At 49.2% G+C, this 17357-nt stretch overlaps 3 protein-coding genes across 4 annotated transcripts in view; 1 reads left to right on the forward strand and 2 right to left on the reverse strand.

Moving 5' to 3' along the window:
* The window catches only part of LOC8035923 (insulin receptor substrate 1), a 33836-nt gene extending 23880 nt beyond the window's left edge, over nucleotides 1-9956 (forward strand). For both annotated transcript variants that reach the window (XM_029985929.4, XM_029985930.4), the window contains 5 exons: nucleotides 878-1027; nucleotides 2504-2767; nucleotides 3845-3960; nucleotides 4055-4141; nucleotides 5932-9956. In XM_029985929.4, coding sequence (XP_029841789.3) covers nucleotides 878-1027; nucleotides 2504-2767; nucleotides 3845-3960; nucleotides 4055-4141; nucleotides 5932-7452 — 2138 coding nt within the window. In that variant the 3' untranslated portion in view covers nucleotides 7453-9956. The remainder of the gene's footprint in view (nucleotides 1-877; nucleotides 1028-2503; nucleotides 2768-3844; nucleotides 3961-4054; nucleotides 4142-5931) is intronic.
* Nucleotides 9957-10268: 312 nt separating this feature from the next.
* Nucleotides 10269-11382, reverse strand: LOC120836905 (transmembrane protein 60). Its single transcript, XM_040206007.2, has one exon. It carries the CDS (start codon nucleotides 11348-11350, stop codon nucleotides 10967-10969), a length of 384 nt encoding a protein of 127 aa, XP_040061941.1. The 5' UTR covers nucleotides 11351-11382; the 3' UTR covers nucleotides 10269-10966.
* Nucleotides 11383-15394: 4012 nt separating this feature from the next.
* LOC121836751 lies at nucleotides 15395-16600 on the reverse strand. Its single transcript, XM_042291905.1, has one exon. The coding sequence runs from the start codon at nucleotides 16562-16564 to the stop codon at nucleotides 15566-15568; it is 999 nt and encodes a 332-aa protein (XP_042147839.1). The 5' UTR covers nucleotides 16565-16600; the 3' UTR covers nucleotides 15395-15565.
* Nucleotides 16601-17357: the final 757 nt, after the last annotated feature.

The raw sequence follows: 17357 nt of genomic DNA on the forward strand, positions 1-17357 counted from the left end.
CGAGATGACTGGAGAACTATTGCTGCTGCTCGCGCTCTGCATTCGCTACCGTAAAATACTGAAGAAGTGTCCACGCAAAAGTTGGAGATAATCGCAAGAAAAGAGGGGTGGGCGCTTGTTAGGTTTAAGAGCGGGAAGGCAGAAGGGGCGCACGGTAGAGGAGGCCCTCGTTTATTTGACGGAATGGTATACACCTTTTCCACAAGGGTGCGGCCATCTTGAACGTCGTCACTTCTGGTGTGCGGTAAACCATTGTTTTGGTCTCCACACTGCTGGAAGGTGTTTATGAAGAAAGCATGATTGTCCCACATTCTTGTTTTGCCTCATCTAAATTTTCTCAAATATTTTAGGTTGAAATGTTTTATTATTTTTTCGTCCCGCATACACACGCGACTGAGAACGACAGGAAACAGAAAACGTCTGTAGGAACGGTGCAGGGGTCTGGTGCGACCCTTCATTTTTGAAGCAGCCATGCCGCTCTCGACAGGTCTATTTTGTGCCGGGGCTCTTGCGTCGAGCTTTGCCGCTTCGCACCGTCCTTGGAGAGGCAGTTGACACAGATTAGCGCCTAAACTAGCTCGGTGGGCTCGGAAGTCTGCTGGGGTGGGCGTTTGATGTGTTCTTCGTGTATATATTTAAAAAAATTTAAGAAGTAGGTGGTGGCCACTAAATACGACATGGGCACATGCTCAGTATCTTACGGTAGGTGGTAGTGACATTTGCCTCGCAGGCACTGCGAGGCTGGAATGCGTAACTGTCCTAATATGGAGTGGTTGGGCTAGCATTTCAGACGTTCTTTGCTCGGCTTACAAAATCTGAAACTGTTGTCTGTGTGCATTCTTGCTACGCTAATGTCGTTTCCCCTCCTTCATCGTAGTTTCCGGAAGCGAGTCTTCCTTCGTTCACCGTCCCACCACGCTGGGCAGTCACGCGATGGACGCTCTCCATCCAACGATGAAGACGTCGGAGTCCAACGATTACCTCAAGATGTCCATGTCTCCCTCCTCGTCCATTCCTGAAGGGAACGGTAGGCTCGGAATTTTGTTCCCGACACCTTGGATCTGTAAAATCGTCTGGAGCGAATGTTTAGACAGTTGAAAGTTAGTCAGCCCTGATGGGGGTCTGGTGTCCTGGCGGCAGACGAAAAATTTGACCAGTGCTGTACCGCTACGAGCCTGGGGTCTTTAAAGTGCATTGTGCTGTAGCGATACCCGACTGCACGCCGGTGCGACCTTCAACCAGATCAAAGCAAGCAGCAGGTGTGGGAATTGAACCGAGGATCCCAGGGTTCTGCAGCACAAGCATTCGCTTCACACGCTTCGAGCTGCGGCGCATTGGCACGCTCGGCCATCAATCCCCCTCTTGGGTCTGCGCCCATCTTTAGAATCGGGGCTCTCGCAAACGAAGCACATTTTGCAACTGAATTGGCAATATAGGCTACATCAGGATGCATAGCTGATGATGTGTTTTTGCTTACGACGGTGCCTTTAGGTCTTTCACCTTCACACATGCTTCTGTTCATTGATAACATAGTTTAGTTTCAGAAGTGCTTTACGACTTGTCACCACAATTACAGAGACACAGGCCCCTCCCATGTATTTTGCAGGCAATCAGACAAATCAGGTTAAGCTTTTTCACGGTTTAAGAGAAAAACAAAAATCTGGCTCCAGCATTTTGGTCATACCGATCTTGTCACATGTAACCCCCAAAGCGCCACGACTCTAACTGGAGGAATCATGAGAACGGTGTTCCTTCAGTCCCCTATAGTCTGTGACAGGTAAAGAACGAAGTAAAAGCTCCTCCCACCCCTTTCCACTTCAGCGGAGTGAACGATGGAGAGGAGGTTGCCTCCTCTCCCGCATTCGCTCTACTAAAGTGGAGAGAAGTGGGAGGAGCTTCCACTTCGTTCTTGACCTGCCACCGACTATAGGGATTGATACTTTCGACCAATTCTACGCTTACACACTTTTGAGTGTAATCCGGAGTCACCCTGAACAAGCATTGTCCTGAGTCCAAAAACTTGTCGTATCACTTTTAAAATTTCTCATCAATGTCAGCGTTATTGATACTGTGCGTGCCATCCACCCTTTGACCTTACTGAGCTGCAGAAATCTCTTACAATACTATCATGTTGAATTGTGGATTGCATGCACAGTATCTAAAACGCCGACACGGACGAGAAATTTTAAAAGTGATATGACAGGTCATTGGACTCTGCACGACGCTTGTTCAGGGTGACCCCGAATTACACTCGGGAGTGTCTAAGCATCGAATTGGTTGAAATTGCAGATCACTAGGAAACCGAAAGAACACCATTTCCATGATTCATTGAGTGCGAGCCGGGGCGCTTTGGGGGTTTAGCAAGTGTTCTATTGAGGCCCGATCATGCTAGGATCCCGACAGAAAGTGTTGGGGTCAGACCGAGTTGGCTTCCGGAATTCCGGTTCGAGCTTGGTTGCCCTTGCGCGTCTTCTCAAAATGGCTCCTCTTGTCTCTGGCTTAGCGGACGGCTACATTCCGATGAGCCCCGTGGGGTCTCTGAGCCTGAGCAGCTCGCTGGAGCGTCCGTCAGCCGACCCGGGGTACCTTCCCATGGAGCCTCAAAGTCAGGGAGGCGGGGCCAAGCAGGGGGGTGGGGCCACGTTGGGGACCTCCCCCACCGTGGTGCACGCCATACCCTCATCCTCTGCTGCCGCGATCGGACTCACCGTCGTTTCCGGGGCGTACATGGATATGGCTCCCTTGTCGTCCTCGCTACCGAAGTCTGGTAAGCTGCCTCCTCTCTCTCTTTCCCATTTTAGAAATAGATTTTTGGCACTTGAGCTTCAAAATAGATTACCCGTAAAAATGGGGGGGGGGGGGGGGGGGAAGGGAAGGGGAAAGGGAAAGGAAGGAAGCGAGGATGTCAAACTAGGGTCTGTAATCCCATCACCGCACGTGTGCAGGCACCAATAGAGACTAAAGACCCGTTTACACTCTTGCGACCTCTTAAACCTGGGTTCCTTAAAACTTCTTAAACCAGATAACACACTGGCGCCATCTATTGGGAAGCAGTGTAAACTCGGCGGTCCGGCATATTTTTTTATTTCTCGCGCATTATCCTTTTTTTCTTAACGGCTCGAAAAACTTTTGTCAATGTTATAACCGAGCCTTTCTATGGGTATTACGCACATTTGACCTCGGAAATCCCGCAAAACCTTCGCTCTTGTGAAATGCAGTTCCAGGGTCACCGCATAGATGGCGCCACAATGCCAGTGTGTTCCCTCATTCTAAAAACATTTAAGAAGTTTTAAGAGATCTCGTCTCTCTCAGTCGTACTCGGTCGCAAGAGTGTGAACGGGCCTTAACTTTCAGCTTGCAACCATACATATATTGAAGAACAAAAATTGGCAGCAGCCTTTATCTCCTACAACACAGGGGATGCAGTGTTTAAGGAGCGATCATTTATATTTGTTTAGAAGGCATCGAACTCCATATGACATTACAGTGTCAAGTCGCGATGGTCCGTGACCCGATGTCACGTGACGTGGTCATGTGAAATGACATTACGTGATGTAGCAGTGTCAAGTCGTGGTGTCATGTGATGCTATGCCATCACATAGTTTGACGTCATGGGGCCTGACATAATGTTGCAAGACACTCCAGCATGTCACGATGCGGTTAGGTGGGGGGCATAGGGTCGCAAGACCTGCCGTCGCATGACGTGACTCCCGGGTTACACCCCAGTCTAGTAACATTGTTGACCGTGCAAATTGGCAAATTTCTAGGAACAGGGGCCTCCGTTACAAAACAATCCACGATTTGAAATCGAAAGGAGGCCTTTTTGTTTTTCTTAATTTTCCAGTTGGGGATAGCTGCACAGACTTCAGCGGCAGTTGGTGCTCTGCCCACAGTTTACAGGACGTGCCAAATTCAGCTTCACCGCTGTCTACCAGCCTAGAGGGCTTCCACCTGGACAAGGTACGACGGGTGCTCTGGCAGAGGAGGGAACTCCCTCCGGCCACCGTCGGCTGACCGATTGAAATGAGGGTCATTTGCATTCTTCTTTGTTCAGGTCAAGTCCTACTTCTCTCCGTCCGAGGACGACTCGGAGGCATACATCAAACCTGTGCGTGCATACTCTATTGGGAGCAGACAGCAGGTGAGCATCCCTGGGGGTCTCTCCATTTGAGTGTTACCCATAGTAGCGTGTCATGTCTCGGAGGAAGGTGGCAGACTCGCACCTGTTGCAGGACAACTCTGGTGGTTGTATTCTGAACTTGAGCACACATTGTTCGAAGGAACCCCTGCCGCAGAAATTGAAGTAAACAGTTTGCGGAATCTTAATTCTTTTATTGTTTTTATCTCAAGATCAGCCGAGCAACAAACTAACATTCCCTCCGCATTTTTTTTTTTTTGTCATTGTGATTATTGGGACGGTCTACAGCACCTTCAGGTTCTCAATTTGTTTTTCTTTTATGGCTTTCTGATTGCAAAGAAATGTAAATAATGCAGGTTATGCCGGAAGTTTAAAAACGTAAAGCATCATTCCCGTTGCTTTGGCACTGGTTGTATTTTTGTGTCCATTTGTTGCCTCTCATTCTTTAGGCTTCTTTACTGAATTGGAATGACTAGCTTTTCGCTTGCCTCCCGAGGAAGTAGACACGCCGGTCTATTTCAGAAAAGTTTTGACTTACATTCATGCTAGGACTGTAAAGCATACGCAGTAAATCGGGCTTCGGGCGCGGCAAAGAATTCGATTCACTGATTCTATTTCAGTCGCCGACCGATTTTCTCGGACACCGATAATTCAAACCTAAAAGAGGAACCGTGACATGCCCGATAGAAATAGTGCTTATTCACGGCCGATGTTTTGAACAGCTTGAAGTCCAAAAGTTTATTTTTTCTGAAAACTCGTCGCGAGCGATCAGTGGGAAACACCACCAAGAAGCCGCCATTTTAGATTCTATGTTGGCTGCACTTAGATTGGCTCGGTTTGGCAGCGCTACTTGAGTACTGTATGTCCTACTGCTAGCTGACGACATGCTGCGGCTTTTTTGTTTTTCTAGCTGCGCGTCATTATCATTGTTACCAGTTTGCTTTGTTCGTTCACCACTCTGAGGTCGTGAACTTGCGCCTCTCATCTCGTCTCAATGAATCATGTTTCTGGACTACGCTGGCTCAGACGTCATGACCCCATCTGTTCTTCCGCCACCGCAAAGTGTCACTACAATGACTTAAAGGAAGTAGTGTAGTTACCGCGTAGCCTGCAACATGCATCGGGACTGGTCGCTCCTTGGAAGACGGTGTAGGTGGCGGTTTGATCCGCAGCTCCGTTAGGGTGCCTCCTAACAGGCAGATAGAGGCACCCTAACACGCTTCACAACTAATATAAATACCTCAAAAACATTTGTTTCCAGTGAACTTCCAAGGACATGGTGTTTGTAGGTAAATAAAAATGTGAAACTAGCAGACGACAGTGTAGTCGACAGCTGCGAATTGGCCTGAGCTGGCCGGAGCCAAGCTGGCCAAGCCGGAGCCATAGCCGGAACAATGGTGCTGCAAGCGCCAGCGCCACCCATGGCCGTCTTCCAACGCTCTGCCACTTCTCCATTTTCGTTCGTTACACTACCTCTTTAAGCCACTGTAGTGTCACTAAGAAGCGTGGAAAGTACTCGACCGTAATGCTAGAAAAGAAGGCAGTGATTCACAAGCTAATAGAAAGTGGTTGAATACAAGCAGAAGCGTAACTTTGAAGCAAGTCACTATCGACGGCTTTTTTAAGCTCTTAAAGGCAAGTTTTTTAATCGGCCATTTTTTTCAGACTGCTGTAGTACTCGGGACGTTTTTTCAGTCCCCGCGAAGTTCGAGAAATCGGTCGGCGTCCGTAACTGTACATTGTAAGAAATAGTTGCGTAGCATAGCGATTTAATGGGGTGTTGGTGAACGCAGGTCAGCAGCAAGAAGAACCACTTCTCAACCCACCTGGACCAGTCACGAGTGCGAGCGTACTCGGTAGGCAGTCAGGTGGCTCCGGCCGCCCTCCGGCGTCGCCGCCAAAAGGAGCATACGGACGTGGAACTGGGCATGCTGCGCCACATGGACGCGCAGATGGCCAAGAAGTCGTCGAGCGTGCCGGCACTGCCGGACGGGGCAACGCCACGTCAGTCACGGACTTCGGACTACAATGAGGACCTGATGGAGATCAACTACGATCGGAGCAGCTCCGGCAGCAACTCTGACGTCACGGCCGTGCCGCCACCCCCGAAGAAGGAGTCAACAGCAGTCGCGACAGAAATTGCCCGGAAATTGAGCGTTGCCGGCAGCCCGGCAGCAGTGAAGCCGTCCAATTCCTCGGACAAGTACTACATGTTGATGTGCGGACCCGAGCTCGCGGAGTTCAACTCCGGTCGGGGCGGCGGTCCGGACGCCGTGACTGCGACGACACCTCCAAGGAAGGAGTCGGTCGCCGCGGAAGGTGCGCGAAAGCCAAGCACCGCCGGTAGTCCGGGGGCGACAAAGGTCGGCAATCCGCCGGACAACGACTACGTGCTGATGAGCGGGGCAGAGGGCGGGGAGAGCGGCCCGAGCTCGCTGAACAAGAACTACCTGTCGCACTCATTTTCTCGCCGCGACGCGTCTGTCTTCTCGAACGGAGGGCAGCGCAAGTCCGTCGTCGAACCCGATGCGGGGAAGGAGAACTGTCCGAAGGGGCGTGCGAGCTATGCCGGGCTGAGCGCGGCGAGGCGAGACTCGGCGCCGTCCGTGCACGTGCTGAAGGAAGAGAACAACACGGCCGCGAGCCTCTCTCCCGGTCGATTGTCCGACGGAGCAGGAGGCGGCAAAGTAAACTTCGACTATGTCCCGATCGAAATCTCTGGCGGGAAGGGTGCATCCTTTGTGAGGCCCTCGTCCAACGGCGCCATTCCCAAGAGCAAGGCTATGCCGGCGCGACCAGAGTCGCCGGAAGCGCAGCAGTTGGGAGAGTATGTCAACCTAGACCTGAGCAAGACGTGGAAGTGGACGCAGGCGGTCAAGCCCACCGTCGCGGCAAGCATGGACCCCATTGGCGTAGCCTCCGGCGCAAACGGCAGTTGGGGCGGCTATTCGACGTCCAGGGTGCACCCCACCCCGGTGTCCGGCGACGCCGGTGTGGCGTACGCGGTGACGTTGGACCCGTCCGAGCCACAGCCGCCGCCTGAAGCCAACTATGAGAACATCTCCCTTAGAAGCGGGGCCGCCGTCGTAGAAGCGCCGGCAGAGAGGGTCCTGAACTATGCGTCGCTCGACCTGGCTCCGCCGAGTGGGGAGGAGGGGGCGGCGGGAGCGGTGCAGCGGTCTCCGCGGGCTGCGGCGGCGGTCGCGGAGAGTGCCGCGGAGGAAGGCGCCGGCTTCTCGTACGCGGAGATCGACTTCACGAAGTCGGAGGGCCTGCGCAACGTGTCGGGAGCACTTAGGGAGGGGCGCCTGTAACCGCGCTTTGTGGTCTCGTCTTGCTGCCCCCGCTAGTCAAGTGTGAAGGTTTAGTTGTTCCATTTTTTTTTGTCTTTTTCTTTTTCTGCCTTTTTGTTTTGTCTGTGGTGACGACGACAATGGCGGCGGCGACAGAAACTTGGTAGGACAAGGTTGAAGGAAATGAAAAGGATCTGAACTCTGGTGTGTGAAGACGTGGCGGCGGGATCATTCCGGGTGGGAAAACAAGTCATATCACAAGGCAGGCGGGCGTACACTTGCTCACGTGGACATTTACTATTGCTGCCGTGCACTGTTCATATGGCGGGCTTTCTTAGGTTGGTTTATTTTCTTTACCTAGGAGTTTAATTTAATGCAGAGAATGTGCTTTTGTTTCCCAGTTGTGTTTGGTCCCAGCATCTGCTTGGAGGCAGTCCAACTGCCTCCGTGTTTTTTTTTTTTTTGTTTTTTTATGCAGAGACACGGTGTGCTAGAAGCCATTTTTGTGTTCTGTGGTAGTGACTAAAGTGCTTTTCCGGTGTGTATGTATGTATATGTATATATGCCCATGTCTGGTCCAGGAGTGAATTTCATCGTGTGGGTTAAGTGTATATATACATAGATACATACATGTGTTCTACTCAGTTTGTGAGTATAATCCTGTAAATGATATGTGGGATCGGTGGAAGCTCTGAGGGCTTTGTGGTGTAGATAGTAATGGGCGAGCAGCTTTTGTGCTGTCATTTTGTTGAATGCTGGCAGTTTTGTCCTGCTGCATTCTTTTGTTGTCTTTTTACAGGCGTTTCTGTTGTCTTCCAGTATTTTGTGGTTTACTGAGGCTGTAGCAATACATGGCCACCCTATATAATTTTTCAGGCCTTATTTGCACTCTTGCTGTCATATTCACTGCATGTGGGTGCATCTGGAAGTAAGTGTCAGAAATCTATAGGTAAAAGTTGTTTTCATAGGTGCTTTTGTCATATCAAGGGTCACAATAGTGGATGTCAAAAGAAAAACTGGTACTTTTAAAGCCCTTCAAAGTTTTTTTTTTTTTTTTTTTGCATGTACTTTATACAGAGGAGACATTCTCTAGTGGGCCAGAGTGATGGGAACTTGTTTGGGGTGTGCTGTTGTGAAGGCTGTTGCACCATGACATTGTTTGCTGTGGAATGTGAAATGTTTCTGGTGCTTACCTCGGGAGAAAGAGGAGTGCTGAGGTGTGTTTTTGGAAAAGAGAGTACTCACTTTTCATAACTGAACACCACATAGTGGCGTTCAGTTATGCCACGTGGTGCCCGTCGGAGCAACTCTGTTGGAATTATTGAAGCCGAGGTGGAAACTACTGTACCTGCAGAATCATGTACGCTTATGTTTGGCGGTTGACAGCAGCATTGGCTTCCACTGTTCTCGGTCTTTATATTCATACTCCATCTTGCAAGTTATGTGCGGTGCTATCAAAGGCACAGGTTCAGGAATGTAGCTACGTAAAATGCTTAGTAAGCATAAACACTGTCTCCTCAAAAAATGAAAAAATAAGTTTTGCACATAGCTTTTATGTTGTGCAAAGTAGTTCTCACAAGATTTGGTTGTCCAAGAAAGAATCAATGTGTTGGGCATTTGAAACATGCAAGTCTTGATAAGGTAACATAACATATATTGAATCTAAAATTCACATACATATGTCGATTCTTCACATAACGGGGGGTATTAGTAATGCCCCGCACGGAAACTGGATTTTTACCACGGTTCTTGAGGTTAAAACAAGTATAAAAAGAGCAGTTTCTTCAGCAACCTTCTTGCACATGTGCCCCCTACAATGCTGCATACAACTTTCAAGATTGAAGATAGGGTAGCATTCACTGGCCCCCTTCAGAGCCTCTTTAACAGGGTTGCTGGACGAGCTAAGCAAAGAGTGTATGGCAAATAGATTTTGGCATCGAGTTGTGTTTGATATGCTGTCCTACCGTACAATGTTTTGCAAGATAACAAATTTCTCGAATGGAAGTTTTGAGGATGTACATATTCCGACGTACCTCCTTTGGAGGATTCTGTGTTGAACTGAGCCACGAGTGAAGTTCGAAAGGGTGCAGAGATTAGGTGGGAGCCAAAGTCAGGCTGGCCTTGTTTTTGTCATGTGCAGGTGTTCAAATTTAGAAACAAATGTTACCGCAAAGACTACGGATAGTCACCAAAGGTGTCTCTGGACACGTCTTGTTCATTTTGTGTGCAGAGTTTCTTTTGAAACTGACGAAAAGCATCTCATGGAGCACGTTTCGGAACTGGTCGTTGAAATGGCAGCGAAGTCTCGAGCAGTTGCCTCCCCGAGGAGAAAAGTGGTTGGGATGCCTTGTAACATTACGGATTGCTCCTCTGCCTTTTCCGGTGATGCTCCCTGCTGCAGAGTTAGTCATTAGGAGATACATTTTTGTCGCTTGTGCTGCTTCTCCCAGGAGGCTGCTTCAAAGCAGTCCCCACAATTGTGCTGTCGCTCGTGAAGGTATCTAAAATAAAATGAAATTTAATCAGCTGTTGACCGTTCATGTTCAGTTGGGATACTTCAAATGTGGCTTCTCTTTCTAAGTTACCTTGGTGTGATGAGGCGTGCAGCAGTGGTGCTGCAGTAGCAGATAAGCCTTTTTGTTTGGTGTGGTCCTGTCCCATTTATACACCCTTGCCCCCCTGAGAAATTTGGTTTATTAGGTGTTAAACAAGTGTGACACTTTTTTGTTTTATATACTGTAGAGCCGGCGTAGCAGACAGGAACATGGCCATCAGAATAATGGTACGTGAAGAGCATTGTAGACCTTTCCTTAGAAGAGTTCTTATGCATTCTTCTATTTAATAACTGGTGACTGCACTTTTTTTTTCTTCTTGACAGCAACAGGAACAAATATTCTTTCTGCCGTTGATTACGGACCAGGATGCGTGATGCTATTTATTTTTTGTTGATCCTGCACCACCCAAATAACTAGTGTTGTAGAAAACTTCCCGTGTCCGAAAACGGCACGCATTTGCCACTGCTTTGTTGAGTGGACGATGCTTAAACCAAAAGTTTTAAGAATATTGTCGATTTTAAATTAAAATATACATTCGCTGCTCGGAGCCAATAATAATGTATAGAATAAATTTAACTTTTTTCCCTATTTTTGCGCTATATTTTATAAGGCATACCACAGCCTACTAAAGAGAGTAAAGAAAGTAGTTCAAAGTTAATTTGCACCATTTCTTGTCACGGTTGCTAAGGTATCGCAGTGGAACCCTGTACCCATTTATTGGTATACTGGAATGATGACTAGAAGTTGGAGTTAATGTTCACATCGGGGAATAAATAGTAAACACTGGCACAGTTCTTCGCAACGACGGCGGTGAGACCAGCAAAGTCTGTCCTTGATGATCGCACAACAGGTATGTTGCACGCTACTCTCGAGTATTACCACAAGAAAAAGAAGAAAATTGCTCGAATATCGAGCAGTGTGTTGGCACGACCACTGGTGTCCGCTCGCGGTATCCTTCCTTCGTCTGGGGTTTGGGCACCTCACCGCTGAGAGATGAGATGCATGAGCACATTGGACGCCACACCCAGCAGTAGAATCCAGAGCGGTAGCGCCACGAACACCCACGGCAGTTTCGAGGTGAACTGGAGCCGCGTGCAGAGGCACACTTGAAAGGCGGACTTGAGGAAGAGGCAGAAGAGCGCCCAAACCTTGCGTCGGATCGCGGAAGGGGGGTCGTGCCTCCGCTTGCACATGGTCATGAGTTGGAACGCGAGGAGGAGGAAAAGCTTAATGTCGAATGCCCACATAGGGACAAACACGATAAACCAGTTCCACTCGATTTTCTCGTCTAATTTCAGCGCAAGCAGGGTGAAAAAGACGGTGAACAAGAACCATGTCAACAAAACTTTGTGAAGCACCGCCATTTTTTTGCGGAATGAGACAGACGACAGATGCGACCAGATGCGACAGTCGCGACCTAGTCGCGACAGACGGCACCGGATATGCCGGATCAGCGCCTCCTCTGGCCGGATATACGTCGGCGGCGGCTAGCGGCCATTTTTGGCGGCCGCGTCTGATTGGCGCGAAATTCAAAATCAAAAGCTCAAAGACCTCGGTTGACGATTTTTGGTCCTCAATCTTCGGTATGAGGCTGAACCCTTCCATTTGTGTTAGTCCGAGGAGCCTAGGTCTAATAAGGGGCTCTTTATGTATTATTCCGTACGGCTACGGGAGGCACTCACTCAATCGAATGACGTTTTAGCGAACGCCGACGTTTCGCCGAATGACACTTTAGCGAATAGTCGGCCGCCATGAAGCGGCATTTTCGGGTAGGCCAAGTGGGTTAACATGTTTTAATAAGCCGCCACAGACTGCCGCCGCGAAGTGGCGTAAGCGCAGCGCGAGGGGTTGGGTTAACATATGTGCCCCCGTTGTTCGCTAAAACGTCATTCGCTCATAATAATAATAATAACTTTATTCAACGTATCACATATGGTGATAAAGCTGGAGAAAAAAGCTGACAAAGCAGCTTGACGGGTCTCCAGCCTCCTCAACAGGTACACAGCGGGGCCAAGTTTCATACAAGCAAGAAAAAAGCAAGAATCAATCTGATCAAGGTGTTATATTGATATTGATATTATTTATTGCACTTGAGAGGTAAAAATGTACAGGCGTGCTGGTGTTCGGGGAAGGCTGACGCCCATGCACTAGTGTGCCCACAACCCCCCCCCCCCCCCCCCCCCCCTTCCCCCAAAGCGTAGCTGCCCTTAGCAGGCAGGACTCCCCATGCCGTAACGTTCGGGACATCACGGGCTGGAGTCTACCTGTTCTTCTGTTCACTTTGTGGGCATCATAAAGTTCCTGTTGGTTTGGTCCCATAATCCTGCAGAACAGCCGGACAGATGCTACTTGCTGTCGCTGGTGCAGGCTCCTCCAGGCTTTAGTGTCAGGAGGTCGCTAGAAGGTACTTCTCTGTAGGGGAGTGGGACTGACGGCGGGGGAACACTGCAACGATAGAAAGTGTAGGCGGCACACCGTTGCACGCCTTGTAGTGTGGTTTGGAGATATTTTTGCTGGGGCTAGAGGGCCGTTTTCTTTTGAGGCAAGACAAAGGCCAACTTCAAGACCTGTGGTCTTGCCGTATGTTCACACAGTATCCCACGTTATCAAGAAACTTGCCAGTAGGTACAACGCACCAGTAGTGTTCTCGGCACCATCCAAGTTGTCGCGATGGACCTTTTCCGAAAGGCGTTCTGCGCACGCGCGAGCGCCCGATGCCAAGCGGCGGAAGTCGGAACGAAAAATCGAGGAAATTCGGAAGGAGGCTGTATATCAGCGAGTAGAACACGTAACTGCAGCATATGTATAATTGTGTTACACAAGAAAAAGAACGTCGACGGAAAGGAAAACGTGACGTTTGGGTGGACGCCACGGATGCGCCTCTTTAAATCGCGTTGGGCAGGCGCCGCTGCTCAGAGAGCGAAGAAACTGGTAGCGTAGCTCCCATTATCGATTGATAGCCGCAGGTAGGTCACTTCCTCGATTTTTAGTTCGTGCAGCCACCGACTGGTGCCGTCGGTATGTGGAAAAGGTCCATTGCGTGCAGCTGTTAATCGAGGTGGACGTCCGGGAGCGCGATGTGAGGTCATACACCGCACCCGGTATGTTGCCTGCGCCTGTGGGGTGGTGTGCCTGATCCCCTCCTGTGTCAGTGTGTACGTTGGACAGACTGGGAGGTGCGTTAATGTCCGGTCGAGGGCACTCCCTCTTTCCTTGAGCTCCTCTTCGTCTCGCCACCTCGTGATCCATTGCGACAGGTCCTCCCCAAAGGTCATCCTGGTGAAATCCATAATCCCACACTGCCTGGTGATAGTTAGGGGAACAAAACTGGCTTAAAAGGGCGGGAGGACTCACATTTTTGTCTCTTTAGGCTTAGGCTAGGTGGCGCAAGCTACTCACGATGGATGGGATGAATGGATGAATCCGGCTGAGCCCTGGGCGGTAGCTTACACCATCTAGCCATTTTGTTTTACCATTTAAGCTCAGAATATTTAAATGTGAAAACTATAATCACTCCGCACTGCAAAGAAAATGAGGCTATAAAACCCCCTTGCCATCAATTAACAAGAAAATACCTAGTTTTCTCTCGCTTTCTGCCACCATTCACTTAATCTTTGCTTGGTAACCTCTACTGTCTTGAAATTCACTCTTCCTTCGGTGTCTCTAAAACCCAATGACTTTATTAAATCTATGTTGTCTTCGGTAGGCATAGGGTGAAGCCCTTTGCAGTAGAGTATCAAGTGCTCAGCCATCTCGTCGTCCTCTCCACAAGCAGTGCACACTGTATCTATTTCCTGGTACACTCTCCGGCAATATGAAAGACCCACTGGGAGCGCGTGGCCGAGGCGGTGGATGGCGGGGGCGCTGCGAGCGCTCCGGGCAATTCCATTCTGCTTCGAGGGGAGGACGCTCACTCGGGCTCAGATGAAGCGAAACGCGCTTATCAGTTTGTGCCGAGTCCCGACTGAGCGTCCTCCCCTCGAAGCAGAATGGAACTGCCCGGAGCGCTTGCAGCGCCCCCGCTAGCCACCGCCTCGGCCACGCGCTCCCAGTGGGTCTTTCATATCGCCGGAGACTGTACATCGCTCTGTATGTTCTGGTTCGCAAACACCCGTCCTCGCCTCAAACAACAATGAGCTTATGGATGGATGGATGGATGGAATACGGCTAAGCCCTTTGTATCGGGCGGTAGCATACGCCACCTAGCCATTTTGTTTTACCATTTAAGCTTATGATGAATTCCGCTCGCAGATCTCGAGCGCTCCAAAAGCGCTCCATTTGGAGCGCGCATATTCCGCTCGCAGATCTGGCTCAAGTTGGTCATCTTCCGCTCGTAGATCTCTGGCAGCGCCCGCTCCACGGAGCGCCCCAAACTCCGCCGAACTCGCCGAACTTGCTCTGCGGGTTTTCACGGATCTCTCCGGAAGCTGACAGAGAGGCCCACGTGATTTCCGTCTAAATCGGCGGTGGGCATGCGCGGCGAGGTTGGAGAGGTTGGAGAGATCGGCGGGCCGGTCGGGTTGTGGAGTTGGATCTGTTCGGGTGCGTCGGTTGTTTACTCTGGATTGTGACGGCTCGAACGCTTCTACCTCGCGTAGATCAGGGATAAAAAGCCGGGAATGTGGAGCGTGGCAAATCGTAAGCGCTGACGTCTGTGGTCGTGAGAGGAAGAACGAGAAAAAGAACGACAGAAAAGCCGGAGGCAGACGCAAGGTTAGGCCTATTCATTCTGCAGCCAGTGATTGTTTACCTTTTTACACTGCATTCCGTCGGCGTTTTCCCGTGAAATAAAGCAAGAAGTGGTTAGGCAACGACCGCGCAAGTGATGGTTTGTTACCTGTGTTTATTAAAGTCGTACTACAAATCTGAACTCCACCGCTGGCAATCGCTGCATGTCCGTGCCCCGCCGCTTCGAGGCGGCCGAAAGGTATGTGACGGTGCCGAACGCGGACGTCTTCGTTATTTGTGACATGGGCGCCGCGGTGCGTATAATTTCGCCCGGCCTGTGTCGCGTGTTACTTCTGCAGCTAAGCAGTGACAGTCGTCACTGGTCGTCGGAAAGATCAGCCGGCTGAGGCGTTGGTGGGCTTGTCAAGTTCGAGCACCGGCCATTTTGTACGGCGGAGGGAGAAGGGGTGGGGAGGGGTGTGGGGGAGGTCGCTCCAAAAATGCATCTTCCCCTCGTCGATTCGGAGCGGGTCCCACGGAGCGGAATTTCGCCTCCCTCGCGGATTTTGGAAAGCGCTCCAGATCTACGAGTGGAATTCACCATTAGAATATTTAAATGTGAAATCTATATTCACTCCGAAGTGCATAGAAAGTGAGGCTATGAAACCCCCTCGCCATCAGTGAATAAGAAAATACCTAGTTTTCTCTCGATTTCTGCCACCATTCACTTATGGATGGATGGATGGATGAATACGGCTGAGCCCTTTGGATCGGGCGGTAGCTTACGCCACCTAGCCATTTTGTTTTACCATTTAAGCTTAGATTATTTAAATGTGAAATCTATATTCACTCCGCAGTGCAAAGAAAGTGAGGCTATGAAACCCCCTTGCCATCAGTGAATAAGAAAATACCTAGTTTTCTCTCGATTTCTGCCACCATTCACTTAATCTTTGCTTGGTAATCTCTACAGTCTTGAAATCCACTCTCCCTTCGCTGTCTCTAAAACCCAATGACTTTATTAAATCTATGTTGTCTTCAGTAGGCATAGGGTGAAGCCCTTTACAGTAGAGTATCAAGTGCTCAGCCGTCTCGTCCTCCTCTCCACAAGCAGTGCACACTGTATCAATTTCCTGGTACTTCACTCTGTATGTTCTGGTTCGCAGAACACCCGTTCTTGCCTCAAACAGCAATGAGCTTCCCCTAGAATTGTCATAAATGCTTTCTTTGGCAATAACTCTTTTGTTTAATCTATAGCTTTCCAGAGCCGTCTTTGTCTGCATTCCCTCTAGCCACCGATATCTTTCTGTGGCCTTAACTTTCTTCTTAACTGAGACTTGCTCTTCCGTATCTTCGCTATAGCCCAAAAACTTTCCTCTTAATTTCCTAGTGCGCTGTCTCCACTTGGTGTCTACACTCCTCATGTATAAATAGCTGAAAACCTTTCGTGCCCATTGCTCCCCGTCCATTAGCCTCAACCTATCCTCAAATTCTACCTTGCTCACCGCTTCCCTGCTCTCAAATGATGCCCATCCCATGTCTCCTTGTACTCCCTGGTTTGGCGTTTTGCAATGTGCCCCCAAAGCCAGTCTACCTACTCCGCGCTGTTTTATTTCTAGTTTCGCATGCACTTCGGATTTCATGCATAGCACTGCGTTTCCAAAAGTCAAGCCAGGCACCATGACCCCTTTCCAAATCTCTCTCACCACCTCATACCTGTTGTAATTCCAAAGTGCTCTATTTTTCATTACAGCTGCATTTCTGTTGCCCTTACCTATTATATACTTTTCATGGTCTCTGAGATATTCTGCACCATCACATATCCATACTCCTAGATACTTGTATTTACTAGCTCTCTCAACTGTAATATTCTGTATCTTCAGCCTCTCAACTTCATCCTCGTTAAAAATCATGACTGCCGATTTTTCGCTACTGAATTCTAAACCTAATTCCTCTCCTTCCCTACCACAGATGCTCATTAATTCCTGCAACTCTGTCCTGTTGTTAGCCATTAGTACAATATCATCCGCATACATCAATCCCGGTAAGGATTGCTGAATTTTTTGGCCTAGCTTACTGTAAGAAAGGTTGAACCCAAGCCCACTCTTCTCTAGTCTATCCTCCAATCCTCTCAGATACAACATAAACAGCAAAGGCGATAACGGGCACCCCTGCCTAAGGCCTCGTCTTATCTCTATTTTTCCTGTCGCCTTTCCTTCCCATGTTATAATCACCTTGTTATCTTTGTAAATGTTCCTTAATAGTGCTGTTAGTCCTTCATCTAGGTTTAAGTTCTCCATTATGTCCCACAGGTTTCTTTGGTTCACATTGTCATAGGCACCCTTGATATCCAGAAATGCCAGCCAGAGCTGTCTGTTTTCTTTTTGCGCTATTTCTATACACTGTGTTAGAGAAAATAAGTTGTCCTCCAACCTTCTTTGTTTTCGAAACCCGTTCTGTAACTCGCCCAGTATGCCCTCGCAATCTACCCATTCCTCCAGTCTGTTCTTTATAATCTGCATTACCAACCTGTAAATAACCGGTGTCACGGTTATAGGACGATAATTCCTAATGTCAGACTTATCTCCCTTTCCCTTATATATCATACTCATCCTACTAAGCCTCCATTCATCTGGAATATTTCCTTTTGTTATCATGGTACTCACTACCTCCCTTAGTTTTGCCTTAGATTTAGGACCCAAATTC

Source organism: Ixodes scapularis, unplaced genomic scaffold (genome assembly GCF_016920785.2).
Source record: "Ixodes scapularis isolate PalLabHiFi unplaced genomic scaffold, ASM1692078v2 PGA_scaffold2__306_contigs__length_199485367, whole genome shotgun sequence".
Taxonomy (NCBI): Eukaryota; Metazoa; Arthropoda; class Arachnida; order Ixodida; family Ixodidae; genus Ixodes; species Ixodes scapularis.

What these genes read in the sequence shown, in the direction of transcription:
- LOC120836905 (XM_040206007.2), bottom strand. Translation starts at nt 11,350, where the DNA reads ATGGCGGTGCTTCACAAAGTTTTGTTGACATGGTTCTTGTTCACCGTC.
- LOC121836751 (XM_042291905.1), bottom strand. Translation starts at nt 16,564, where the DNA reads ATGATTTTTAACGAGGATGAAGTTGAGAGGCTGAAGATACAGAATATT.